General features: G+C 43.3%; 1 protein-coding gene across 1 annotated transcript; it reads left to right on the top strand.

Annotated features, from left to right (window-relative positions):
• Positions 1-803: 803 nt before the first annotated feature.
• On the top strand, positions 804-27,820 carry LOC143592285 (S-adenosylmethionine carrier 1, chloroplastic/mitochondrial-like). The gene is made up of 11 exons (XM_077072235.1): positions 804-926; positions 25,757-25,864; positions 25,962-26,041; positions 26,136-26,211; positions 26,297-26,385; positions 26,464-26,517; positions 26,730-26,825; positions 26,946-27,035; positions 27,142-27,193; positions 27,300-27,442; positions 27,505-27,820. Exons 1-11 carry the CDS (start codon positions 872-874, stop codon positions 27,628-27,630), a joined length of 969 nt encoding a protein of 322 aa, XP_076928350.1. The 5' UTR covers positions 804-871; the 3' UTR covers positions 27,631-27,820.
• The last annotated feature ends 143 nt before the right edge of the window (positions 27,821-27,963 follow it).

The raw sequence follows: 27,963 nt of genomic DNA, 5'->3' as shown, positions 1-27,963 counted from the left end.
TTATTGAGACAAGTAAAAAGGGATTACATATTCTAGGGTGAGAATGAGAATGGTGTGAGTTGGTGAACTCAAATATGTATCAATAAACATTAGTCGGTCTTGCAAAATAACGTGCAACCCAAATACCAAATACGACTCATGTAGTCCATTTATCTAAATGAGTTAAACAAAACCTTTCGATTAGTTGTCGGCCTATTTACTGGGTGAGTAAAGGAACATCCGAACATGAATAACGAAAGATTGAAGAGAGAGAGAGAGAGAGAGTTTTTTTTTTAAAAATTCATCATTTTATCGAAGCGATATGCAAGCATTTTATTCGGTACCCGTGGTTCTTAATCCTATACTTTCATCTTTTACAGATTTTTTAACGACTTGGTCTAAATTTTGTGAGTTAACACACTGCAACGTGCATGTATGGCTCATCGTTTTTACTCCTTTTCGTTTGGTTCAACAGATCCGACACAAAGCATGGTTCCAACGCTCCCCCCCCTTCCCCACGCACACACAAATAATGAATTATATAACACATGGATTCGATAAAAATGTCCGTCCGATTGAATCTGCTTGTTCCTGGATGCTCCATAGGAAACATTACTTTTTTTCATGGTTTTACGTCTCCCCCACAATCCGGGCCGGGCGCTTAGTCCAGGTCTAGGACAGGGTCCAATTTCATTAGCCCAAATAGTAGCACCTACCGTTCATACTTTAAACATGTCTCTCTCTATCCATATAGCTAGATGTCTTCAACAAACACGAGTCACTGGACAGCTGCTACGTGCAACAAACACCTATCTGCACTCTACGTTCTGCACACTTCATCGTCTCTTCTTTATTATTAACGCCAGCCAACTCATCATAATCTTGGAGGCTGATGGCCCCGCTTACGTTAGCTCATCACTCCAACAACTCGTCAATGACGTCATCAGGTAATATTAATATTAATAAAATAATCTTCCGTTATTAATTTACAAATTAATACAGCTAATTGAAGAGGTAGGTCCCAGCAGAGCCCAGTTGGACCCGCAAGACTCACCTTGAAGAGGGACGTCTGCGCAAGGACCAACTGCTTCCGCAGGACCCACCATGCCCAGAGATGAAGACCTTACGCGCAGTACGCCAGCTGTTCCCGCAGGGAAAGCCTCCCAATGGTGAAGTACCCCGCTTGTTCCCGCAGCTGCGGATACAAGCCATCAGGGAAGGCTACCCGCACTAATAGCAAGGCTACACGCACAAGGCACTAACTCTTGATACTTCAGTAATGTCACCTGAAGGAATGAGCAAGGCGGGAATACTCCGGCCCAAATGAGCCAGTCCGTATGCTTCTGGAAAATCTTTTGTACTATACCTGCCAAGGTATGGGCAAAATAGACGATCTGACCAAAACAGCCCATGAACCAATCACAGGGTGACAGCTCACCGACAACAGTACGAGGAGGAGCACCCTCTAGTACTGTTTGTCACTATTAGCCGCTGCCTACTCACCAACCCTCACTGTGGGACGTGCGTAGCCTACAGTTGGTGGAACAGTGCATAGCCGGCAGTAAAGGAACAGTATACAGCCGGCCTTGTCACTATCGGCCGCAGCCTATCCACCAACCAGCATGGCTTGTGCGTAGCCCACTGTTGGTAGAACAGGAATACTATTCAGCCGGCTGTACCTTCTTGGAAACCTACCTTCGGCTATAAATACTCCAACACCATGGAATGGTAAGGACATTATCTGATATCTCATTATCTTATCTTCTCTAGCAATCTCTTAATATACACTTATATTCAGAGAAATCTAGTCTGATTCTCACACCGGAGGGTGGTCACAAGAAGGAACCCCCCATTCTCAGTGACGAGCTTACGGTGTCTGTTTTGCAGGTCACCTGAAGAACAACTTTCTTTGTTGGACCTCATCCTCGTGGGAAACATTACTTAACCCCCAGATTATCCGTAATCTGCCCGGGGTCGATTAGTGTTTCTTCATTGGCGCCATCCGTGCATAAAAGCTAGAACTAATTCTTAGTTTTTTCAAAATTTCTGAAGAAATGGTTAACGTTACTCCGGTCCCAAGGCCAGTAAGTGACCAAGAAACCCCGGTAACCACAACCCCAGCAACTGGGGGGAACACCGGCGGTTATACAAATTTTACGAACACTACCCCGGTTACTCAAGCCGGGACAAGTGCAGTAAACAATATTTCACTAGGGTTCACTGATGCCCAGTTGGAGAAACGGGCGAGGCTCCCTCGCCAAACACTCGATCAAGTTAAGGCGTGGGCCGAAGCACGTCAGAAAGAGTTCCAAGCTGAGTTGGATGAACGCTTGCGTTCACTTCAACAGGCTGACGAATTCGGCAGTACTCGCAAACATCTCAACATGAACAGTGAGTGCGAGTACTCAGACGATGAGCGGGAAGAATCCGATACCGACGCAAACCCTCGCCATAAGGCAAAAGGAAGCGTAAGGAAACGGACTTCCAACCGACAAGGAATTTTGGAGAAACCTTTAAACCAACGAACGCGGAGAGAAACCCACGTGACTTCTCCAAAACCTTTAGACCAACTACTGCAAATGCAGGAAAGTCCAAGTTTGCAAGGGACATTGCGGAAGCAATCGCCCCGAGAAGTGCCAAACAAATGTCCAACATCGGCACTTATGATGGTCTATCCGACCCAGACGATCACTTGAACAGATTCATTGCGAGGGCAACCGTCAGCAACTGGACGGAACCCACGTGGTGTTATATGTTCCAGATGACACTGGTTGGAGCGGCCAGGGCATGGTTCGATCGTTTACCGGTCCACCACATCTATGATTGGGCGGACTTTCAGAACAAGTTCAGCCAACACTTCAGCCAACAGAGGAAATATACTGAAGAACAGTGGACGATCCTCAACTGCGTTAGAGAGGAGGATGAATCTTTACTAGACTTCATCACTCGCTTCAACTCCAAAAAGCTAAGTCTGGGCAACATAAGTGAAGATCTTGTTCGCGCCGCTTTCATCCAGGGCGCCGAATACCCAGAGCTTATCCGCACGTTGACGGGTAAGGACGGCATGCCATCCACATGGGATGCCATCATGACGGCGGCCAAGCGCTTTGCCGAGACAGAGAAGCAACTGGGTAGGGATCTTCCCCAGAGTACACACCTCTACACGCAGAGGACCAGAGAAAACAATGTTCGGATCGCCCGGCAGAACAAAAAGAGGAAGCTAGGTATTTGGCAGTCAAGGGTAAACTTTGACACCTCATCCAGCTCTCGCCCTCTTGTTGGCGGAAGGGATAACACACCCTTCAAGCCGAAAACACCGGTGGACGCCACTCACCAAAAGCGTCACGGAGATATTTGCCACCGAAAAACTACTGTTAGGACATGAAATGTCATGTGTATGTCCCCAGTTCTATCAGGATGGTTCGATATGAAGATAACGATCGTGAAACTAAGTTAACGGACTGAAAATGTCAAAAGAAACTGATTCGATCGAATCAGTGACTGATTCGATCGAACCAGGTCTCGTTCGATCGAATGAGAGACTCATTCGATCGAACCAGTTTTCGATATATAAACGAAACTTAGGAAATTTCACAAAAGAGCACACATTCTACACACAGTCACGAACCACCACTCTGCTGAAATACTCTCTGCCCGTTCTTCACGTGTCGGTCCTTTCCTCCGTCCCTAGGTGTCAAACCGTCTTAGGAATCGTTACCGCGCGTTGTTGATCACCACCGAATCGCCGTGTTAGAGGATTCCGCACTCTAACACGTTGCCCCGTGAATCGTTGGGAAACCGTGTCCCGCACCGGTCCGACAAAGTGGCATCAGAGCCTTTGGTTCTTGATTCACGTTAGATTCGTGGTGAAATTCGTGTTTTTCTCGCGAAAATCGTTATTTTTGCCGGAAAATTCCGAATTTTTGGTGTTTTTGATCTTGGTGTTCGTCGTGTTCTTGTCAAAAACTGTTAAAATTGTCATATTTTGGTGTTTTGATCTTGGAAAAGTGTGTTAAAAGTTCGAGTTTCGTCAAGAACGTTCTTCGCGTTCTTCGTGTTCTTCGTGTTTTTGGTGTGTTTGATCCGTTTTTTGGTTGGTGTTCATCTGTTTTTGTGTTAAAAGTCTCATTTTGATCTTACTTTGCTCCTTGATCTTCTAAGATTCGTGTTTGTGGTTCAAAATTCGAAAATCCGTCAAAATCTCCTAATTTTGGAATTTCCAGATTTTCCGATCGAACCAGTCTATTTTTGGAACTCATTCGATCGAATAGCCCTCCTATTCGATCGAACCAGTTTGAACTTGGACCGAATCAGTTTTTCCCGCCTAGAAATACTCCAAGTTCATTCGATCGAACCAGATTCGTTCATTCGATCGAACCAGTCTCCAGTTGATCGAATAAGTCACACATTCGATCCGTCCATTCGATCACTGTCTTATTCGACTGTCAGAACCCGTTCGATCAAACCATACACTCAATCGATCGAATCTGTTAACCCATTCGATCGAACCAGTTACACATTCGATCGAATAACTTTCAGAAGATCAGTTCGGTTTTCCAGAGAGACATTCGATCGAATCAGAACATATTCGATCGAATAAGGCACTCGTCCGATCGAACCAGACTCATTCGATCAACAGTTCAAAGTTAACCAAAGGATCAAAAATGGCTTCAAGTTCGAGTACCAACAAGAGGATCCAATCGATTCTCGAAAGCGATTCTGAATCGGGAAGCTACAACAAGCCACCAAAGCTGATGACATTAAACGACTTTACTACCTGGAAGACACGATTCCAGATTCATCTTACAGGTGTAAATCCTGGACTTTGGGAAGCTGTCCAAACAAGTTGGGTGCATCCAACGAATGATGATGGTGAGTCGTTGAGCTACTTTAGGCTATCTGAAGAACAAAAGATAGCCTTCGATGCTGAGAAGAAAGCCTTCTCCTTACTATCACAAGCACTCTCCACTGATCTTTTTCATCAGTTTAACCAGTTTACTACAGCGTCAACTCTTTGGAACGCACTGGTTGACCGATGTGAAGGATCTGATTCCCTTAGAGAAATTCACGCACGGGAGCTCAAGCGTGAATTTGATCTGTTTAGTCCAGAGTCGGGAGAAGATATTGAGTCGTTACTGTCGAGATTTTACCATCTAATGTCAGAACTCAAGTCCTATAACGTCAAAACTACAGGGACTGAGAAAGTTAGATGTCTTGCACAAGGACTTCCACCTAGCTGGAGCACCTTCCTGACAGTAATGAGAAGAAGTCATCAGCTGGAGACGATTCTCCTGTCTGATTTTATTAAAGAAATCAGACACGAAGAGGCTGAACTAAGAGCCTCTTCCAGAAAACCGAGATCAACTTCTGACAAATCACTTTACATGTCAAAACCTCCTTTGTCAGATTCAACTGATCATGCTCCGATGAAGACTGCTTTTGTCTCCTCAACGTCAAATCAATCAAAGGGGACTGAAACGAGATCTTCCGTCCCACTATCAACTTCTGGAAACTCAAGTACTAACTCCGGACCCAAGTCAACGGAGAAAGCAACGTTGAATACTGAAGGCTTGGGAACAGTAACAGTGGAGGTTGCCAAAGAACACATGGCAACTCTAGGCACGATAATTGAGTCCTACAGTTTATTGGTGGCGGGTAAGCTAGGAAATAGTCATCTGGACAGCGATGACTATGAACAGCTTGACGAAGATGATATGGAACGCATAGACATTATGTGGGCTCTTGGCAGTGCGTTCCGAAGGGCCAGAAAGTGGACGAAGAAAACAGGTCAGGCCCTCTCAATAAACAACAAATCCAAGTTCGGCTTTGATAAAAACAAAGTAAAATGCTACAACTGTGGCGAACTTGGTCACTTTGCCAAGGAGTGCTCGAAGCCAAGAAGGGAAGGTCACCAATATCCCTTCCGAACCACTTCATCATCATCCACTCCTGCTGCAGCAGCTGCAACTGTCAACCTTGAGAGACAACTGGTCCCTCAAAATCAAACCGCAGCAAACAACGTCGACATCAACAACGAAACTGCTCTTGCAGTTCAAGGGGATGAAGGCGAGACATGGAACTTGAGCATCAACATGGCTGATGTCACAGTAGTAGATGAAAACTCTGAAACAGAGTCTGTTGTTTCCTCGACCAATGAAGAATATACTGTCGATGAACCAGCTGCTGAAGTCCATGAAGGAGAACCTGAGGTTGAAGTGGTATCTTTGGAGATTAAGGAGGATCACGAAAAAGAGTCAAATGTTCCTCAAACATCTCCATGTTCGACAATTCCCGCAGAGGCTGCTAAAGTTGAAGAAGTCAACGAAGTAGAGTCTAAAGCAACTTCTGCATCGTTTCTGGAAAAAGCTGGGAATCTTTGCTTTGCATTCATGGCAGAGACATCAAATGCCAAGGTAAGTTCTAACCCATCAACTCCCAAACCAGAAAATGTTAAATGTTTAAAATGTGAATTGTATGAACAAGAAATTCAATCTCTAAAAGAGAGAATTGAAGATCTCGAGGCTTACAAACAAGCAGCCTCAAGATCTTTAATGGAACTGACTGACGCGCTTGCACAGAATAAGGCTTGGAAGCAGAAAGAGTCTGTTTTTAAAGAAAAGATTGATAGCCTTAAGCGTCAGAACAAGGAACTTGAAATATGTGTTCTGAATCAACAAGACTCTATCAATTTTCACATAAATAAGAATAATGTTTTGAAAAAAGAATTGGAAAACTTGAAAGCTGATTTTGAATCATTGAATTTCAAATTAAAAAGTTACTCAAATTCATCTTATTTATTAGAACACATCATTCCCGAGTTCCGAGGCAAAAAGGAAAGAGGCGTGGGATATAACAATGTCCCACCCCCGATCCTGAATCAATTTTCAAGCACACCAGGAGCTGTGCCGGATGATGAATCAAATGATTATATACCCGAGGACACAAACCAAATTTCTAAGTCTAAGGGTAAAGAAGTCATTGACCCGGCTCCTGAGTCCAAACAAAATGTTGATGCCACAGACTTAGGTTCCACAACTAAATCGGGCCCACCACCATCTAAGTCAAAGGCAACAACAACAAGAAGTTCTCAGAAGAAAAAGTTTAATCCTAAATCTGAGAAAGTCTATGTGGAACATAGTACCCAGTTTGTAAAGGAGGGTAACGTTAATGAAAAACATAATTTCCCAAAACACCCTCCTAGACAAACTTCACCCCAAAATGTCAAATCCAGGGGGTACTATGATAACAGACAAAACCAGAGTTATTTCTCTCCACCAAGTCAAAGGGGGAGAAACTACTGTTTTTCGTGTGGAGAGGTAGGGCATATAGCAAGATTTTGCTATAAGTACACGGATCCTAAGCAGTACATATCGACTCCGGATCCGAGGTATGTCAAGTCACCTCCTAGGAGGCGACCGACCATTGACATTCAAGGTCAAGAACGGTTTCACACACCGAGGTCGGTTTCTCCTCGGAAACCTCAGCCAACCTCACCACACCAATCCCCAAACCCCTCAGATCCAAGTGTTTCCACTTCGACAAGTGAAACTCAGTCTTCAACCAGCTATCTCAAACATGCTGAGAAGAAGACTGACTTTTGGAAACCTAAGAAAACTAACACTGTTGATAACAACGTCAAATCTGAAAACAGTGTTAATGAGGGTAAATGGATTGAATTGTTCATTCGTGATGAAGATGGAAAACCCAAGACCTTAAGGGCTTGGGTTTCCAATGATATTTAAACCTTTTGTTTTTGTGTGCAGGTTGCTCTATATGATCCAAGATTCAACATGTGGATCATAGACTCAGGAGCTTCCAGGCACATGACTGGAAACATGAATCTCCTTTCAAGTGTCAGACAAATAAAAGGAGGTGCAGTTTCCTTTGCAGGAAATCAAGGAGGTTATATCACGGCCCAAGGAATGGTGTCTAATGGGCGAATTTCGTTTGAGAAAGTAAATTTCATCAAAGAGTTGGAGAACAACCTGTTGTCGATAAGTCAAATCTGCGACAAAGGTTTCAAAGTTATGTTTGACGACCGAGATTGCCACATCTTGCCTAAGGATTTCAACTTTCCTGAAGACAAGGTTTTAATGTCAGCTGCACGCCAGAGTGATCTTTACATTCTGGATATGGCTAAGGCAGGGTCAACGTCTCCAACGGCGACATGTTTCGTGTCCAAGGCATCCGAACGTGATACTGTCTTATGGCATAGACGGATGGGACACATAAATGTCAGGAACATGAACAAGCTTGTGCACCGCAGACTAGTTGAGGGAGTTAATCTGAGAAGTTTTCGTCTCCCTGATTCATGTGTGAAGTGCAAAGCCGGAAAGCAGATAAAAAGGTCCCACAAGTCTAAGAGTTTCCACTCAATTGATATTCCGTTGGAACTCCTTCATATGGATCTTTTTGGCCCAATAAGCGTCAAAAGTATCTCTGGGCACTCATACTGTCTAGTGGTTACTGATGAATATTCTAGATTCTCTTGGGTGTTTTTCTTGAAAGTAAAATCAGAAACGTTTGGGTGTATACAACTGCTGGTTACAACTATTGAGTCTCAATACAATCTGAAGGTTCGAAGAATGCGGTCAGATAACGGTACAGAATTTAAAAATGCGAATGTTGAAAATTTCTGCAAAGAAAAAGGGATCGTTCAGGAGTTCAGTGCCCCATATGTTCCACAAATGAACGGGGTTGCTGAAAGGAAAAATCGTACGTTAATCGAGACAGCAAGAACAATGTTAGCCGACTCAGTGTTACCTGTTACGTTTTGGAGTGAGGCAATTGCCAACGCCTGTTTCACATTAAATCGGGTAGGCATCGTCAAGCGCCACGGCAAGACAAGTTTCGAGCTTCTTCAACGACGAAGGCCTAACTTAGAGCACCTGGAACCATTCGGGGCTCTTTGCACGTTACTTAAAAGGCAAGTCGATAATAAGTTCGAGGAGAAGATCATCAACGGCTATTTTCTGGGTTACAGCATACCTCTCAAAAGGGTCTTCAACAGAACAACAAAATTAGTTGAAGAATGGTACCATGTCGATGTTCAACGCTACACAGAACCAGCCAAGGGGACAGGAGAAGACTGGTTGTTTGATTATGACAAACTGTTCAAGTCATTCAATCTGTATGAGATTGCTATTCAAATGATGTATGAGGCGCAAAATGCACCTCCTGATGAATCTTTGCAATCTTCAACTCATCCTGGTCCGTCATCATCTTCCTCCACAGAGTCTAGCGATCAAGTTCAAGAATCTTCCGAATCTGAATCTGAAGATGAATCTCCAGCAGATGATGTACAATCGGCACCAACTCAGGTTACGTCACAACCTTCATCGTCAAATCAAGAAGTGCCGAATGCAGATCAGCCTCTAACGTCTACTTCAGAGGCACCACAATCCGCTCCAGCTCCTGAGCCGAACTTAACTAACTTGGAACAAAATGTTGTCGTTTCTGACAATCCGGTTGTTAGGACTGAACGTGATCATCCACAAGACAACATTATAGGGGACTTTCAACAGGGTGTCAAAACTCGGCGACAGCTGAATTTTGGTCTCTACACAGAAATGATGGAGTCAGGATCAGTTGCTCTTAATGCCCATGAATGCTTCTTAGCACAAGAAGAACCACACAGCACCACCGATGCGCTGAAAGATTCCAACTGGGTCTCAGCCATGCAAGAGGAATTATTGCAGTTTAAAAGACTTGGTGTGTGGAAGCTGGTGGATCTCCCCAAAGGACAGAAGAAAATTGGCACTAAGTGGGTACTAAAATGTAAACGTGACGATCGTGGAGTGATTGTTCGCAACAAAGCCCGCCTGGTGGTCCAAGGGTTTAGGCAAATCGAAGGCCTAGACTACAATGAGGTATATGCTCCGGTTGCTCGTTTGGAGGCAATCCGGATGTTCTTGGCGTATGCATCTTTCAAGAAATTCAAAGTATATCAAATGGACGTCAAGAGTGCCTTTTTGTACGGTCACATCGAAGAGACCGTATATGTGGCACAACCTCCAGGTTTTGAAGACCCATATCACAAGGACAAAGCCTATCTGCTCAACAAGGCTTTGTACGGTCTTCACCAAGCCCCGAGAGCTTGGTATAAAGAACTATCCAAACACCTTCTGAACAACGGGTTTAGAAGGGGAACCATTGACTGCACACTATTCTCAAAAGAAAAAGAAGGAGATCTAATTATGGTACAAGTGTACGTGGACGACATCATCTTCGGGTCCACGAATAAAACACTTTGTAAGGAGTTCGAACAAGTGATGAAAGAAAAATTTGAAATGAGCTCCATGGGTGAGATGAAGTTCTTCTTAGGACTTCAAGTTGATCAAAAAGATTCCGGTATCTTCATTCACCAGACAAAATACGTCAATGACATCTTGAAACGGTTTGAGATGTTGAGTTCTTCTTCACAGGGAACTCCTTTAGAGGTTAATCACGGGATTAATCCTGACGAGAAGGGTGAATTGATCAATCCAACTCACTATAGAGGGATCATCGGATCTCTAATGTACCTGACTGCTTCTCGGCCAGACATAATGTTTGCTACGTGTCTCTGTGCACGTTACCAGTCAAAGCCGAAGGTCTCCCATCTGATTGCAGTCAAAAGAATTTTGCGTTATCTGAAGGGTACTCCAGATTGGGGTCTTTGGTATCCTCATGATGATAACTTTGATCTACATGCGTACAGTGATTCGGACTATGGTGGTTGTAAACTCGATTACAAATCAACAACAGCAGGATGTCAGTTCTTTGGAAGTCGTTTAGTAACGTGGCAATGCAAAAAGCAGACGTCAGTCTCCACTTCAACAGCTGAGGCGGAATATATTGCGGCTGCCAGTTGCTGTTCTCAAGTTATTTGGATTCAGCAACAAATGCGTGACTACGGTATTGAATGTTCTACTACTCCCATATATATTGATAATTCTGCTGCAATTTCAATTACCAAAAATCCGGTCCATTTTAGCAAAACGAAGCACATCGAAATTCGATATCACTTCCTTCGTGATTGCTACGAAAAGAAGTTAATCGATGTGATAAAAATCCCCACTCAGGAACAACGCGCTGATCTCTTCACTAAAGCATTTGATAAACCACGGTTTTTATATTTACTAGAGATCAACGGCGTTAAACGTATATCAGATGATGTTCCTGAAGATATCATTTAAATTGTTTTCATTTTTTCTTTTCTTAAAAATTTGAAAAAGTCCAAAAAGATTTTGTTTTTTATAAATTCTAGGGGGAGAAAGGTTTCAAGAAAAACCAAAAACAATATAAAATACAAAAACCCAAAAACATTAAAAAAAATTTCAAAATTTTGAGAAGTTGATCTTGTTACAAGAAAGGTGATAGTACACAGACGCTATCATACTGAGACATCAAAAAGATTTGTTATGTCTGTACAGCTTATTTTCATTTTTCAAATATTAAATTTTTATACATCACTATCGCTTAAAATTATGTCGGTTACCTCAGTTTGATGGACACATTTTCGGATGTGTGTTGGTCCTTACTTCTACTAGTAGATTATGAGGATAGCCATTAACCAGATGACTGAAAGTGATCGGGGCGGGTTTTGATGGGTCTTTATTCTTTCGCTGAAAAATAGTCGGTTATACTTAGTTAGAAGGACACATACTCGTATGTGGTCGGTCCAGTTGATCCATTGGATCTTCAGGATAGCCGTTTACCTGAAGACTTTGACTTGATCGGGGCGAAATAATTTAAACGTTATATGTTTTAAAAGACATTCATATATATTCAGAAAATGAGAAATTGATCCAACCTTGGAAAATGATAGATACACTGATTCTGTGTGCTTAACTAGTGAAGTTATTAGGCTTAAAAGGCTTTAGAACGGTCATTGTGTGTCATGGTAGCTTTTTATGGTGCGTAAAAGTAGATGTGATACAAACTAAATCTACTCGATTTTACGTGGAAACTCCTTAAGAGTTTTGTATGTCTTCATATATATCTTTCCGAATGATAGGCAGAAAAGCGATTACCCAGTCATACACGAGCCCATAAGTGTTCTGATTCCCGTAAAGATAGTGTGTGAAGAAACTGCAGTGATCCAGATTCGGGACTTGCAATTGTTTACTACTCTGAAGTCTATGTTAAAAAAAAAAAAAAAAAAAAAAAAAAAAAAAAAAAAAAAAAATTACATTATGAGTGATTGAAACATTCTAGAGTTAACAATGTCAAGACTTCTCAATCATGGAGTAAGAAAGAAAGAAAACGGGAAGCAGATGAAGACACTTACAACTTTAATCAGACACTATGGGTCAAGGTCAATTCGGGGTGACTTGGGGAAAGCCAAATACGCTTTGAGAATAGATAGGAGGCATCATAATCTCTGAGTTGATACCCACTTAAATTTTGAAACATAATTGAACCTAACTCGTATCACAGAAACGATGAAAACCATTTTAAGTTATTTACATGCTCACAACCTGTTTCTTTATGTCATAATACAGCTAAACACGGATCTGTGTGACAGTCACGTAATTAGTATGATTCCTGTTCGGATCTTTCTCACAAAAAGAATATTCATTATGTCTTGTTTAACTTCGTTTATTCGTAAAAAAAAAAAAAAAAAAAAAAAAAAAAAAAAAAAAAAAAAAAAATCTCAGTAGACAGTCATATACGTCTGTATGATTTCTTATTATAGATCCTTCTCAACCAAAAATAATGTGTTTTAAAATTTTTGTACAGTTGTTTATTTCAGTTTGAATATTATAAAAAAAAAAAAAAAAAAAAAAAAAAAAAAAAAAAAGATTTTTAATTCTGAATTAATCTTTTTATTTTTATTTATTTTATTCTGCTTTAATGTTGATGAGAAATCATCGTGACAGGTAGTCTGATCCCTGTCCCTCCCTGTAAATATTTTGATAAAAACCAAAAAGATTTTATTTCTATTTATTTTTTTTTTTTCTTTCTCATTTTATCTATTTCTGTTTGTTTGAGAATCGATGAGAAATCATCGTGACAGGTAGTCTGATCCCTGTCTGTTCCTACTAAATGTTTATCCAGTGTGTAGGAATGAAAGAAAACTTCATGCAGGTTGCTAAATGTTCATCTGTGCAACAGGCTGTGCATGAAAGAAAGAATGAAGTGACAAGAAAACCCAAAGATGTTTGAGCCTGATATTTTTCCATTTGTTACTAATGTATTATGATCTATATGTTCTGTAGGAACGAAGCTCTCAGGATTGGAAAATGTCTACGAAAACTAACCAAGTGTCAAAAGTTTATGTTTTCGTGCAGGTTCAAAGGCATCACGATCGATGGACGGGAAATAAGATATTTAAAAATTTTTTTTCAAATGTTTCCCCACTCGATCGAATAGGTTGCTATTCGATCGAATAACTCGATCGAAGGAACTGATTCGATCGAATCAGTGGTTGAGGATTGCAAACAGTTGCGAAGAGACTCATTCGACCGAATAAGAATCTCATTCGATCGAATGGTCCAAACGAACAAGTCCGTTCGATCGAATAAGTCCAAAAACAGTATAAATACTCAAACTTATTCGATCGGTCAGTTAATTTCGAAATATATTACGGATTTTTGCTCTCAAATCTATTTTCCTCAAACCCTTGTTTTGATCCGATCACATTATTCGGTTTTTCACGTAGATCATTAAAATGTAAGTTTTTGTTATTTTTAACCGTGTTTTGATCGGGTTGTTGATCGTCTAAGTTTTCCGGGTTCGGTGTTCTTCGTTTCTGGGTTTCTGTTTGAATGAGTCGAACCAGTCCATTCGATCGAACGAGTTTCTTATTCGATCGAATGTGACTTATTCGACCACTAGTTCGATCGAATCAGAAGTCAACGATAAGATCTATCTCATTCGATTGTCTGTGATCGAACCAGATCTCATTCGATCGAATGAATAGCTCAACCGATCGAATGTGTTACTCGTTCGATCGAACTAGTCCAGAAAATTTGAAAAGTTTAAACGCATTCAGTCGTTTCAATATCTGTTCGTTCTAACACGTTTAAGTTTACAGATTCAATGGCTGAAGTTGCAGTAGTGGTTGCTCAGTACAAAACGTCCATCAAGCACAACATCGTGGCTTTTCTAGACGAAAAGTCGAGCCACGGGAAAGACTTTGCAACGGTGATAAAGTTTTTGAAGAGGTCAAGGATTTTTGGACCTATCTCGAGGGTCATTGAGCCGATAATGTCAATCCAACAGGAATTTTGGAGAAATGCCACGCACGACAAATCAGTCGTGCCGTCGGTTATTCGCTCCACCGTTAGAGGGCATGCAATTGTTATATCTGCCCAGGTCATTCGAGAAGTCTGTGGATTTGAAGATGATGAATCAGACCCGACCTCCCTACATCCTGCTGCAACAAGAGGATGTTTCGCACGTATGAAGTATGACGGCGACCTCAATGCCGGTCTGCTTCATAAGGCCAACTTGTGCCCCGAGTTCAAATATTTGGCACACGTTGTGATGCACTGCTTGGGCCCTCAACGAACCAGCTTTGACAAGCTGAGGGAAAGCATGCAGTTCACTGTAGCTGCTTTGGTGATGAACCGACCATACAACTTCTCTCAGATGACTTTCGGTCATATGGTCGAGAACATCACGTTGAAGCAAGGGAAAAGTGAGAAGTTTCTACAGTTCCCACGGTTCGTGCAAATGATTGTCGATACTCAAGCACCAGGGTTACTGAAAGAAAACGAAGGTGATGTGGTGAAACTGGACCACATGAAAAATGAGACTCTCAACCGTCTCAAATCTTACAAGGAACGTCCAACCAGGCCACCAATCAAAAGATGCTTCGGGCATTTGGTGAATCCGTCTTACAGGGCCCCTCCTAAAAGGAAATGGAGAAATGATACCAGTGACTCAGACGTCGAAAACTTACCTTTGCAGGAATCAAGCGACGACTCTGACACTGAGGAGGTGGCGGTCCCTGAAGATACAAGGACCGAAGCTGAAAAGGAGGCTGATTCGTTTCTAAATGAAGAAGAGTTGGAAACTGGTGAGGAAGTCAGAGCCGTGGAAAATCCGGCCGACATAGATGTAGGAGAAGAAAGGCCTGCAAAGAGGCAAAAGAAGAAGGTTACTCGGAAGTATCGAAGCTTATTTCCCGATCAACCGCGTCCCTCAATGTTACCATCCGTCGGGACTTCTGCTGCTCCTCCTGCTCAACCAGCACAGCCACCAACACCGCAGTCAGCTCAACAACCTATTCCTCAAGCTCAACCTGAAATGGCCATACCTCAAAAGGTTGCATCCGAACTTGCTGATTTGCACAAGGCGATGATGAAGATGTTACTGTTCAAGGCAGAGCAAGAAGAACAGAATCGGCTCAGAGATGAGCAGATTGCTAAACTTCAAGCTGAGAACGAAATGCTCAGGCTTGAAAATAGTCAGTTAAATGCTACTGTCGCTGAACAGGGATCTTCGATCAATGAACAAGGTTCTTTGATCACCGAGCTGAGAGAGTCAAATCTACGCCTTGAAGCAAGAGTGACTGAGCTGAAGGGTGATGTTCTTCGTCTGGAAGGTCCAACCAATGTCGATGTGGACACAGACGAACTGGACTCTTCTGATGATGGAGGTGAAGGTAGTTAAGAGTATTTTGAGTGAATGTAGTAAGGACTTAAATGTTAAATCTTTTCAATTAATGATTTGTTTGTAAACCTAGTTTCATATGTAATGATATTGTATTTAATGTTTATGATATTACATATGTTTACTTAAATTTGTTGTTACTTTGTGTTTGTGTAATCAAACAGGTGATGCTGATCCGTTTAATGTCCAACCGCTGCAATCAAAAACAGCAGCGGAATATTTCACGTTTTTACTGGACAATCCAGATGAGCAGCAATTCTTCGCAAGTGGAGACTTGGAAGAAGGTGAAATTTCTCACAATTTCACAGAAGAAGAACTGGAACATATGTTTGAGCTATACAATGAAGAAACAGGCAAGTATCTGGCTTTGTCTTCAACAGAACAAACATCTTCTTCGGCTGCTACACCTGACTCAACATCATCCACGGCCGCTGATCCCTCTCAATTCGATGAAGTCGAAATGGAAGACTTGACGCAGGAAGAATATCCAGAGTACTACACGTCTCAAACTGAAGATCTTCCTAACTCGGCAAGCTTCTTTCAAAATGTAACAGAGGAGGAAATACAGAAGAAGGCTGACGAAAGGTCAAACACAATGAAACAGCCTTCTGATGCAGATCAAGCCGATTTCGTTGAGAAAACTGAAGAGTGCAAGAAAGCTTTCAACGCTATTCTTGAGAAGATAAGGTCCAGACGACAAGCAAAGCCGACCATTCCTCACACAATGTCCTATAAGATGAAGGGTCGTAGAACTTCAGGTGAAATAATTGCTTGGGCGTGTCTGAAGGATCTTAATTGCATTGCTGTCAAGAGAGAAAAAGGGGTTGAGTACTTTCAACGTATCACTGACTTGAAGACTCTTCCTACTTTTGATCTAAACCGTCTTAACTATCTTGATATGCTTTATGCAAGTTCATCTCCATTTGCAACGTATTATCAGAGTGTATTGCGAATGGAATACAGCTCAAAATGGAAGATGATCACTCCACAAAGGCCAAAGAGATATACAAGTAAAAGGGAGATCGATCCGATCACCAACAGGCCAAAGATTGTTTTGAAGTACATGCCACCACTCACGATGAAGAAGATTCCTCTAAGAAAGATGAAGCAGGACTTCTACAAAGCGTTCAGGCATTGGTACTATGACGGAAGACTGCATGAAGCAGTCATCGTGCTCAACGACAATGGAAATTGGAGCACAATTCGTATCTTTGATCCTATGTGGCTCACAAACTTGTCACGGGAGGACGTCTACACGCTGTACAAGACAGAGATTCTCTACGCCCCCGAAGACATGGAGCAAGCTTTAACGTATAGAAATGTCATTAGGATCTGCTTTGCCTATGACATACATGCAGGATCAAATTGGAAAGAGCAACAGAAGAAGTATGCACAAGAGACTGAAGCTTAATTGTCATGTTTATTTTGTTTCTTGTTGTAATGAAAGGTTTAATCTTCTGGTTGTAATTGTTTTTGAGTTGAATGTAATTTGTTTTGGAACATTGTGATAGATTGTGCTTAAATGTTTATCTAAAGTTTCAATTGACAGCTTCTCAGGATATGCGGAACCTATGGTAAGTCTGACTGACTGGACCATTTGATCCTGAGAGAACTTCATGATGAAAGGAGTTCGTGGATGCAACATGCGCACCATTAGCTTTGAGAAAAGAGAGAGTGAGATAACTCCAAGGGGGAGTTACGATCGAGCAAGAGAACTCGATTGATTGTAAGTAAATAGAACTGGCTCCAAGGGGGAGTTTGTTAGGACATGAAATGTCATGTGTATGTCCCCAGTTCTATCAGGATGGTTCGATATGAAGATAACGATCGTGAAACTAAGTTAACGGACTGAAAATGTCAAAAGAAACTGATTCGATCGAATCAGTGACTGATTCGATCGAACCAGGTCTCGTTCGATCGAATGAGAGACTCATTCGATCGAACCAGTTTTCGATATATAAACGAAACTTAGGAAATTTCACAAAAGAGCACACATTCTACACACAGTCACGAACCACCACTCTGCTGAAATACTCTCTGCCCGTTCTTCACGTGTCGGTCCTTTCCTCCGTCCCTAGGTGTCAAACCGTCTTAGGAATCGTTACCGCGCGTTGTTGATCACCACCGAATCGCCGTGTTAGAGGATTCCGCACTCTAACACGTTGCCCCGTGAATCGTTGGGAAACCGTGTCCCGCACCGGTCCGACAACTACCATGGCCAAAAGCTCCAATGATCCGGCAGCGACCTAATGCGGATCAAAGCAAATCGTGTGACTTCCACGGGACAAAGGGTCATAGTACGGAGGAGTGTACATCGAAGGATATTGTTGAAACATTCGTCAAGGATGGAAGACTTGCACACCTTGTGGCATCAATCAAGAAGGGAGGAAGGAATGATAACCGGTACAGAGGCAACGGACGAAAGCCCGTTGACATCAGCATCAACATGGTTCATGGCAACATCAGAGGAAGAAAAAGGCGAACGACAGAACCATGCGCGTGGAAGGAAGCTGAGGTGCGCTTCCCGCGAGTGCCAGGAGGACCCAGCAAAGAAGGCCCTATCGTCATCAAAAGCCAGCTGGGGCACTACATCACTTCCCGCACTCTTGCTAACAACGGCGCCTCGTCAACGGTGATGTACAGGCAGTTCTTCGACAAGCTAGATGACGAAGACAAGGAACGCCTGGAAACGGTCTACGCCTCGATGGAAGGGTTCGACGGCAGCACAAACACCCCCCTGGGTATCCTATCTTTCCCCGTCACTCTTACGGACGGGAAACACTCCCGCACAGAAGAGGTGGACTTTGTCGTGATGAGGAAGCCACACCACACATACGACATTCTCTTCGGGTGAGACGGGATGGCAAGATTCAACGTCGTGGTATCTTCAGTCCACGGCATGATGGGATGGCCAACAGCTGAGGGTGTAGCGATGATCACCGGCATTCCCCAGAAATTGGTGAGCGATAACGGCACCAACTTTGCTGACAAGAAGCTACAAAAGTGGCTGGAAGAACTTCAAATCACTCACACCTTTACCTCAGTGGCGCACCCGCAGGGTAATGGTGAGGTAGAAAGAGCAAATAAGAGCATCGTCGAAGGCATAAAGAAAAGACTCTTGGAACACAGATCCGGCTGGGTGGACGAGCTTCCGCACGTCCTTTGGGCAAACAGAACGCTGAAAAAGGCCAGTACGGAAGAAACCCCGTTCAGCCTCACTTATGGCACTGAAGCCATGGTCCCGGTCGAAATTGGTTTACCCTCACCAAGGGTCTTGATTCAGCCAGAACACAATGATGCGGAAAGACGGTTAGACCTTATGCTAACCGAGGAACGCAGAGACTTAGCCGCAACGCGTGAAGAGAACTACAAGCGGCAAATGCAAAAGTACTACAACACGCGGGTAAAACTCTGCAACTTCAATGTAGGAGACTACATACTGCGTAACAACGAGGCTTCGAACCAACAACGCCCAGGAAAACTGGCCCCGGTCTGGGATGGGCCATACATTATCAAAGAAGTTCTGAGAAAGGGCGCATACCGTCTCGAAAGGCTCGATGGCACTCCCATCCCAAGAACATGGAATGGAGCTCAATTACGCAAATGTTACATGTAGGTCAATTCCAAACTTGTAAAGAAAAGGCCTAGAGCCACTTCTAATGGAAATGATTCTCCTTTCACATTGTGTTGATAGCCTTACCTTTATACTTATGAACTTCCCACACTGATATGCCGGTATTCACCGCATAAATATGGGAAGAAGTAAGTCGTTACGTGTGGAAGGCGGCAAAACCCGCATAAACACATAAAACGGTAAAAAATTTCAAAAGAAAAGATAAGGAAAACCTTCACGCAGGTCAGTTATAGGTAAAGTTTGGTCATCCCACTAAATGAAAGTGACGGTCCTACCCGCACAATCATGATAGAGGAAACTGAACATTAACCTATTAACAACCGCGCGTACAAAGGCTAACTTATTCAAAATACTTTGAAAATTTCTTAGGAAAAGATGAGGAAAACTTCCACGCAGGACAGATATAAGTACAGTTTAGCCATCCTACTAAGTGAAAGTGACGGTCATACCCTCACAATCACGAAAGAGGAAGCGAAACTTAAACTTGTAATCTGCCACGTTAAAAAGTTAACTTATCTAAGTACTAAAGAAATTGCTAAGTTAAATCAAAATATGCGTAAAATAAACAAGGCAAGGAATTAGCAAATAATCTTTATTCCATCGAAATTCAAATATTACAGATTGCTGGGTACATACCCGCATACAAAAGAAGCTATACAAAAATAAAAATCTACTCTAATGGTGGAAAGGGATCTTCAGGATCAAGCTTCAGGACCACTTCCACTTGGACCCGCACCATCAGTAGAGCGTGGCGGTTCAAGGAAAGCTTTAAGGATAGCTGGCCCATCATCAGCAGCAGCAACTTCGTTCACCTTCTCCACCACCGGATGCGGGAAGGCGGCATACTGGTTCACTGCTTGGTCATATAAAGCTTCAGTATCCACATCAAATAAAGGGAAGTTGGAAGGCGGGATGCCTTTCTCAACGAACCCTAGACCAAGCAGGAAGCCGGCCTTTTCCCCATCCTCATGAGAAGCGTTGAGGGCTGCGCTCATGGCATCGTCGTATGATGTGTCCGTGAAGACTCGATGCACAACCTACAAGAAAAAATACAAGTATCAAAACCTTTTCTATTTACAAAGAAAAGCGTAAAGATATTATGAAATTACGCATACCTGAGACAACGCTTCTCGAAGAAGCCATTCCTTGGCAACCAGAGCCTCCTGGAGGGCGGCTTGATCTTGGTTACGGGCGCGTTCGGCTTCACTTTTATTAAGGTTGGCAAGCAACACTTCCTTTGCAGCAGCCTCTTCAACGCCCTTTAGCTTCCGCTCAGTGTGGTCAAGCACGCCCCTCTGGTCCAAGATCTCTTGGAGCTTCTTGGCGTCTTTCATAGCCAAGGCATCATGAGCCTGCTGGAGCCTCTCTAGCTTGGCTTTAAGCTCCTCGTTCTCAATGCGTAGAGGCTCAGCAACAACTTCAGCCTTGGTGGCCCTCTCAGTTGCGTTCCGTGCAGTTTACTTGGCCAGCCGAAGTTGTTCGTTAACAGCTTGGGCAGCCTTGGAACGGGCCTCGAGACGGGCCTGAACTTCAACTTCAAGGGCCTTGAAGGCCTTCTCCTTCTCCGCAGCAACGGCGCAGAGCCTCCTATTCTCCTCCCGGACGGCCCGCGCCTGAGCTACTTCTTGGATACGCTGCTTTTAACTTGTCGTTTTCACGACAAAGCAGCTCGACGCGCGGCTGCAACCGGGCCAGGAGAATCCGAAGCTCATTGGTTAGCCTACCCTCCTGGTAGCTAGCCATTGCTTCCCCCAACGCACCACTGGGAGCTGCGTGACGAGCCCACTCCACGCACTCCACAGGCGTGCGAAGGGTTGTTCCTCGGCGGATGTTCCATCGTGGAACATACACTTCATTGGAATCCGACACTGCAAAAAACAAAAAGCAGTTAGGAAAAGATGATATATAAAAAAAAAGGCCAAAAGAACCCTACGCACCTGTAGGGTCGACAACAGGCCGATAGCCGCCAAACCCATCACCTGAACCCAAGGGAAATCCATCCAAGAGGTCAGGCAGATGGGAAGGAGGCAGAGGTTGGCGAGAAGCCCCAAGCATACCTGAAGGATCGGCCGTCGTTGCCAATGACGGAGGAGGCATGGTGGAGGCCGCCGTAGTAGAAACCAACGGAGGTGAACTCACCGTAGGTGAACTCACAACCGTGGTCGCCGCTGCGGAGGAGCCCGCAGAAATAGTCACCGCCGGCTCAGTGAAAGATTCAGTAAATATGGCACTGATAGCCGGCGGAGATGTCGTCACAGTTGGAACAGTTGGCTCATCCGGGTGAGCAACTGAACCAACTGAAGCAGGCGCAGACGCCTGGGTCATCGCCTCAGGTAGGTTGACCAAACCTACCGTCATGGGTCCGGAGGCGCTCCTCCCCACTCCACCCTGGAATGCGGTAGCATCCACGCCTGCACAAAGAAGATAAGTATAATGATGGAAAGCTATGAAGTTAAAAGTAAAGGAAGTTTGTACTTACGGGTTTTCTTGAGCCTAAAAGTGCGAACAGGCGGGGACGAACCCGATGGAGCCGGCCTCTTTACGCCGCTCACCGTCGTCATCCTGGGCTGCCCGGAGGTGACAGTCGTCGCAGCCTCCGGAGCAGTGGTCTTATCACCACCAGGGTTCCCCGCCACCTCCTTGCTTTCGGTCTCTGAATCAGACCGATTCACCGGATCGGCAGTGAAGGCAACCTTCGCCTTCCCCTTCCCGCCGGCAGCCTTCTTTTTCCGCACCAAAGGAGGACCATCTGCGGATTCCTCATCAGAAGACAAGATTAGAGGAATTCCAGCAGAGGTTTCAGCATTGAGAGGTCGAGGGTTGAATAACTCCTTACCTGGCCGCCTGGCGCTCAGGATCTCATGGCCTGGCGGGTAGACCTCCACGAACCGATCCACCGTCTGTTCAAGGATGGGCAACTCATTCTCATCTAGAGCACGAGTACCCATCCGAGCGGGACCATCAGCCTCCCGCGGATGCAGGAGCGACTGCAAGTCATTCCCCTCTGAAATAAAAAAATAAACAGTTAGAAGAAAAACTTATATCAACAAAGAAGACAGAGCATACCGTAAGGGACAGAGTTCAAACCGTATTCGAGGACGATGGGAACCTGCGACGCCTCCTTCCACACCCGGCTCATCCCAAGCATCACCATCCCAGACTCCGCAAAGCGGTATACCGGAGTCTGGACCCGGGAGATCTTGGCGAACCACTCCGCCTCCTGGTAGTTGAGGGCGTGAAGGGCGGGGAGTGCTCTCCCATTCTTAAAGGTCATCGCAAGGGGGACGACGCGAGCGGAGATATAAAAAAACTCACGCTTCCACGACCGAAGACTGCGCTCGGTAGCGCAGATCTTCAACCCCTTGATCCGATTGACCAAGGTGTACCACCCCTGGATGCACCTCCAGGAGTAGAAGGTCATCAACCGATCTACGTGGGGCTCCACGCCCAGAATGAGGCACACCCACTCAAAGTGGCGGATCTTGGCGATCGCCATCGGGTGTACCTCCGTCAGATGCACGCCGTGCCTCTCCAAGACACGGTATACAAACTTCGTCAATGGGAACCTGAGATTCCCATAAACGAAGAATGCAGCGTACACCCCTATCTTGCCCTTGGGGGCATCGTACACCGTCTGGTGTGACTCCGGAAACTCAGGCTCGAACGGCTCGAGCATGAACTTCCGGACGACGTACCGATAGAGGTCGCCGGAAGAGCACACTGGCACTCGCCAGCAGTACTCTTGTCATCCTTATCGGAAGTGGAAGACGGATTCTCGACGAACACGTCAGACTCCTCGGCAAAAGAAGACATGTTTCGGATGTACAGAAACGATTTCAGAAGAATGCTCGACGGAATAGTGAGTATTCGCCGGAAATCGTTTAGAAGATGAAGAGAGAAGTGAAAGTGTGGATTACAAAGGACTCTCTCCCCCTTTATATACTCATCGCAATTAATGCGATGAATTTAATGCGGAAGAGAGAGAAATCGCAGGTGCAATGAAACTATGACACGTGGCAAAGAGCAAGCTGGCAACAGCTGTTGAAAGGACGCGTGCCATTAATTTCGCGGCCACGCGGCCGAAAAATCGCGCCCACGCGCCTGAAAAAGCGCCTGGAATGACCATATACTGTCACGTCGCCATAACTTCCTACACTTCCTGACACTGTCAGAAGAAACCGTCGGACGACGTTTCAATAGTTTGAACTGTTCTTACCCTTTCACCAACTTTTCGAATTTCAAAAAGATTCAAAAGTAAGCGGGAAAATACCCCTTACCTTGGCAACCAAGAAACTATAAGACAGGTGCGAGTACAGTGTTAAGGCAAAACCCTTCACATACTTGGCACCTGCAAGGAATTGAAGCCAAGAATACCTCGGCAACCAAGTAACCATAAGACGGGTGCGAGTACAGTGTCAAGGCAAAACCCTTCACATACTTAGCACCCGCAGGGAATTGAAGCCAGGAATACCTTGGAAGTAAAGTAACTATAAGACGAGTACGGGTACAGTGTCAAGGCAAAACCCTTCACATACCTAGCACTCCGCAGGGAATTGAAACCAAGAAGGATCTTCTGGGCAGTGCTTGCGGAAACGGAAATAACATCCCCGCATAGCGGGAACGTCGAGAACTAGACTGTTTGAACCTCCAAGATGGAATTGGCTGTTTAAACATAATTGATCACTATGTTCAAAACTACCAAAACCTCATGGAGAATCTACACAAGTGGAACTCAACGCTCCTGACTTGCGAGGAGGTTACAGACCTACCCGCATCACACCCAAAGATCAAGCAGAAAAGTCGGGAATTTCTACGTGGCATTAGGAAAACCGCGGGAAGAATCCCCACGGAAAACCTTAAAACTAAAAACCCTTTTCAAAACCCCTTGCTAAAGTCCAAAAGTTCACCTCACTTATTAATAATTCATGAGAAGAACATTGGACTGGGGGGGCTTGAAGAGGTAGGTCCTAGCAGAGCCCAGTTGGACCCGCAAGACTCACCTTGAAGAGGGACGTCTGCGCAAGGACCAACTGCTTCCGCAGGACCCACCATGCCCAGAGATGAAGACCTTACGCGCAGTACGCCAGCTGTTCCCGCAGGGAAAGCCTCCCAATGGTGAAGTACCCCGCTTGTTCCCGCAGCTGCGGATACAAGCCATCAGGGAAGGCTACCCGCACTAATAGCAAGGCTACACGCACAAGGCACTAACTCTTGATACTTCAGTAATGTCACCTGAAGGAATGAGCAAGGCAGGAATACTCCCGCCCAAATGAGCCAGTCCGTATGCTTCTGGAAGATCTTTTGTACTATACCTGCCAAGGTATGGGCAAAATAGACGATCTGACCAAAACAGCCCATGAACCAATCACAGGGTGACAGCTCACCGACAACAGTACGAGGAGGAGCACCCTCTAGTACTGTTTGTCACTATTAGCCGCTGCCTACTCACCAACCCTCACTGTGGGACGTGCGTAGCCTACAGTTGGTGGAACAGTGCATAGCCGGCAGTAAAGGAACAGTATACAGCCGGCCTTGTCACTATCGGCCGCAGCCTATCCACCAACCAGCATGGCTTGTGCGTAGCCCACTGTTGGTAGAACAGGATTACTATTCAGCCGGCTGTACCTTCTTGGAAACCTACCTTCGGCTATAAATACTCCAACACCTTGGAATGGTAAGGACATTATCTGATATCTCATTATCTTATCTTCTCTAGCAATCTCTTAATATACACTTATATTCAGAGCAATCTAGTCTGATTCTCACACCGGAGGGTGGTCACAAGGAGGAACCCCCCCTTCTCAGTGACGAGCTTACGGTGTCTGTTTTGCAGGTCACCTGAAGAACAACTTTCTTTGCTGGACCTCATCCTCGTGGGAAACATTACTTAACCCCCAGATTATCCGTAATCTGCCCGGGGTCGATTAGTGTTTCTTCACTAATTGTCGTTTATTGCTTGTTAACCCTAACTAAATGTATCAACAAATTAATAAACATTATGAATGAAGTAAGGTAAACATTGCATTTCTTTTTAGATTTTGTTTCTAGGTTAATCGTACTAGCCATAATTGATCTGTATAGGTTTATAATTGATCTGAATGAAGCAGCCATATACGGTTTTGGATTTGCATGCAATTAAAACCGACAAAAACCAAACCGAATTTTATAGATTTTCATTTTTTTTTATTTTAAGTAGTTTATTAAAAGAATTTAATAAATATGTAACTCAAATATTTTAGCCCAAATGTATAATAATCAGTCAGGTATTAGTTAACAAAATGATTTAGGCCCAAATTCATTATTTTGGCTGTTTTTTCGTCTGCGCAAAGTTTTCAAGCTCAAGCGACAAAACTGAGAAAACCGAACGATTTTCAAAATTTTATAAGCCGAAGTTTCGGTTTTAACCCAAAACCGATCTAAACCAAACTGTTCACACTGATCGACGTATCCACCAAGTTTACTAGTTTATTTTATAAGTTTTGTTTTGGTTAGTGCCATTTATTATATGGTTCTTGTTTGAGCAGGTGTGTGGTTTTGCAGATGTATCAAATGGGAAATCGCAAAGGTTGCAGTTAATACCAAAAAAGTCTTTTGCGTCAGTCAGCACAGGGGATGAAAAACCAATTGATTTCTTACGAACCGTATTTGGTATTGTGTTAATATTACTTCTAAAGTTTTTGTTTTATCAATCTTTTGTTTTATGGTTCTTTATATTTATGATCTAACTATTATTGTGATAATGCAGAGGGTTTTATAGCGGGAGGTACAGCTGGAGTTGTTGAAACAGCTTTATATCCAATTGATACCATAAAGACCAGACTGCAGGTAAGTTCTTTATTCTTTATATTTAATTACATATATATTTAGTTTAAGTTATGTAATTAAAAAAATAATCTTATCAACATAATATGTTATGTAGGCAGCACGTGGTGGAGGAAAGATTGTCTTCCAGGGGCTATATTCAGGGCTGGCTGGAAATCTTGTTGGTGTATTACGTAAGGATAAATTGAATTTTTAAATTCAAGAATTTATATTTTTGTTCTGTTATGTTTTAATTCATTTTTTCAATTGTGTGTAGAGCTTCTGCCTTATTTGTAGGCGTTTATGAACCTGCAAAAAAGAAATTGTTGAAGATACTTCCAGAAAATCTTAGTGCTGTTGCACATTTGGTATGTTTGATTTCATCTAATTTCATTTCATAAATTGTTTACTTTCTTAAAGCTTTATAGTTTCAAAATGTTTTGTAGACTGCAGGTGCAATTGGAGGTGTGGCTGCATCACTTGTACGTGTTCCAACAGAGGTACCGCAATAATATAATTTCTTTTCATAAAACGGTTTATAGCACTGTAAATTTGTAAGAATTTGATATTTTGATGTGACTTTTGACCTATTTATCCTGGTTGACCAATTTGACCTGTGCTGTGACCAAAATACTGCAACCCAAACTGACTTGCTTTCATACAAATGGGTCTATTTGTTGATTATTATTCTGTTTTTAATTTGACAAAATAGGTTGTGAAACAAAGAATGCAGACCCGTCAATTTGCTTCGGCTCCTGATGCGGTCCGGCTTATTGTTTCCAAGGAGGGTTTTAAAGGTCTATACGCGGTATGAATCTTTCTTTTAAGTTTACAAACATTATGCGCATTTTTTTTTCTAAATGGTATTTGAATTTAATAAATAATTTATGTGTTCTGACCTTCACATGGGTTAAAATGTTAAATTTAGGGATATGGATCTTTTCTCCTACGAGATTTACCTTTTGATGCTATCCAGTTTTGTATATACGAGCAGCTTCGAATTGGTTATAAGTTGGCTGTAAGTATATTCCATAAATTTGTATTTCTAGATTAATAACTACTAGATTATCTCTTTCATATTCTGTTTTGTACACCAAGTTTGATTAATATATATCTTCTGTCAGGCTCGTAGGGACCTCAATGATCCCGAGAATGCAGCAATTGGTGCCTTTGCTGGTAATTATGCTCATACTTAATTAAAATGTAAAAATTAAAAATGAAAGCACATGGTTCAGTAAAATTGTTTGTGAAATGTCTAAATTACCCTTTTGTAACTTTGCAGGGGCACTTACGGGAGCTATAACAACACCACTTGATGTGATAAAAACTAGGTTAATGGTTCAGGGATCAGCAAACCAGTATAAAGGGATAGTTGATTGTGTTCAGACAATTATAAAAGAAGAAGGACCTCCTGCCCTTTTGAAGGTATTGAAAATATTAAATATGATTTTTAAAAACTATAATAATAATAATAATCTACCTTGCAGGGTATCGGGCCGCGAGTGTTGTGGATAGGTATCGGAGGTTCAATATTTTTTGGAGTTTTGGAGAGAACAAAGAAAATTCTAGCTGAACGCTCACTGCCACCGTCTGAAGCCCCTAAGCAAGATTAAAGAACACAGATACTTATATCTTCCCGTTGATTTACGGGCTAGTTGTTTAATTTTCGACTAATGGGGTAGTTGTGTATTTGTGAAAATTTGTCATTTCTATTATTGTATGTAGCAGAATTGCGAGGGGGTGATTTCACCATGCCATAAGGTAGGGTTTCAACTGAGAGCAATAAGAAACCAAAATGGTCAATATGGTGTCATATAACGTGCCAAACTGTTGCATCTTACGAGCAATAATGTTTTTTACAGTCCCTATGAGTTGGTGTCGTTAAATTTTAGGTCCATATCAGTTATCGCAAAATGAGTTAGTGTCACATTGTGTATCTATAACAA

The sequence above is a fragment of the Bidens hawaiensis genome, unplaced genomic scaffold, assembly GCF_021521415.1.
Source record: "Bidens hawaiensis isolate Kalapana, Puna unplaced genomic scaffold, B.hawaiensis_p1.1 tig00040661_1, whole genome shotgun sequence".
Lineage (NCBI taxonomy): Eukaryota > Viridiplantae > Streptophyta > Magnoliopsida > Asterales > Asteraceae > Bidens > Bidens hawaiensis.
This window is presented reverse-complemented; position numbering and strand designations above follow the sequence as displayed.

Bases quoted from the DNA above. Each gene is read 5' to 3' on its own strand.
- LOC143592285 (XM_077072235.1), top strand. From the start codon at position 872: ATGGCCCCGCTTACGTTAGCTCATCACTCCAACAACTCGTCAATGACG. The intron at 26,518-26,729 runs GTACCGCAATAA...TTGACAAAATAG, and splicing joins TTGTACGTGTTCCAACAGAG to GTTGTGAAACAAAGAATGCA. The intron at 26,826-26,945 runs GTATGAATCTTT...TGTTAAATTTAG, and splicing joins GTTTTAAAGGTCTATACGCG to GGATATGGATCTTTTCTCCT.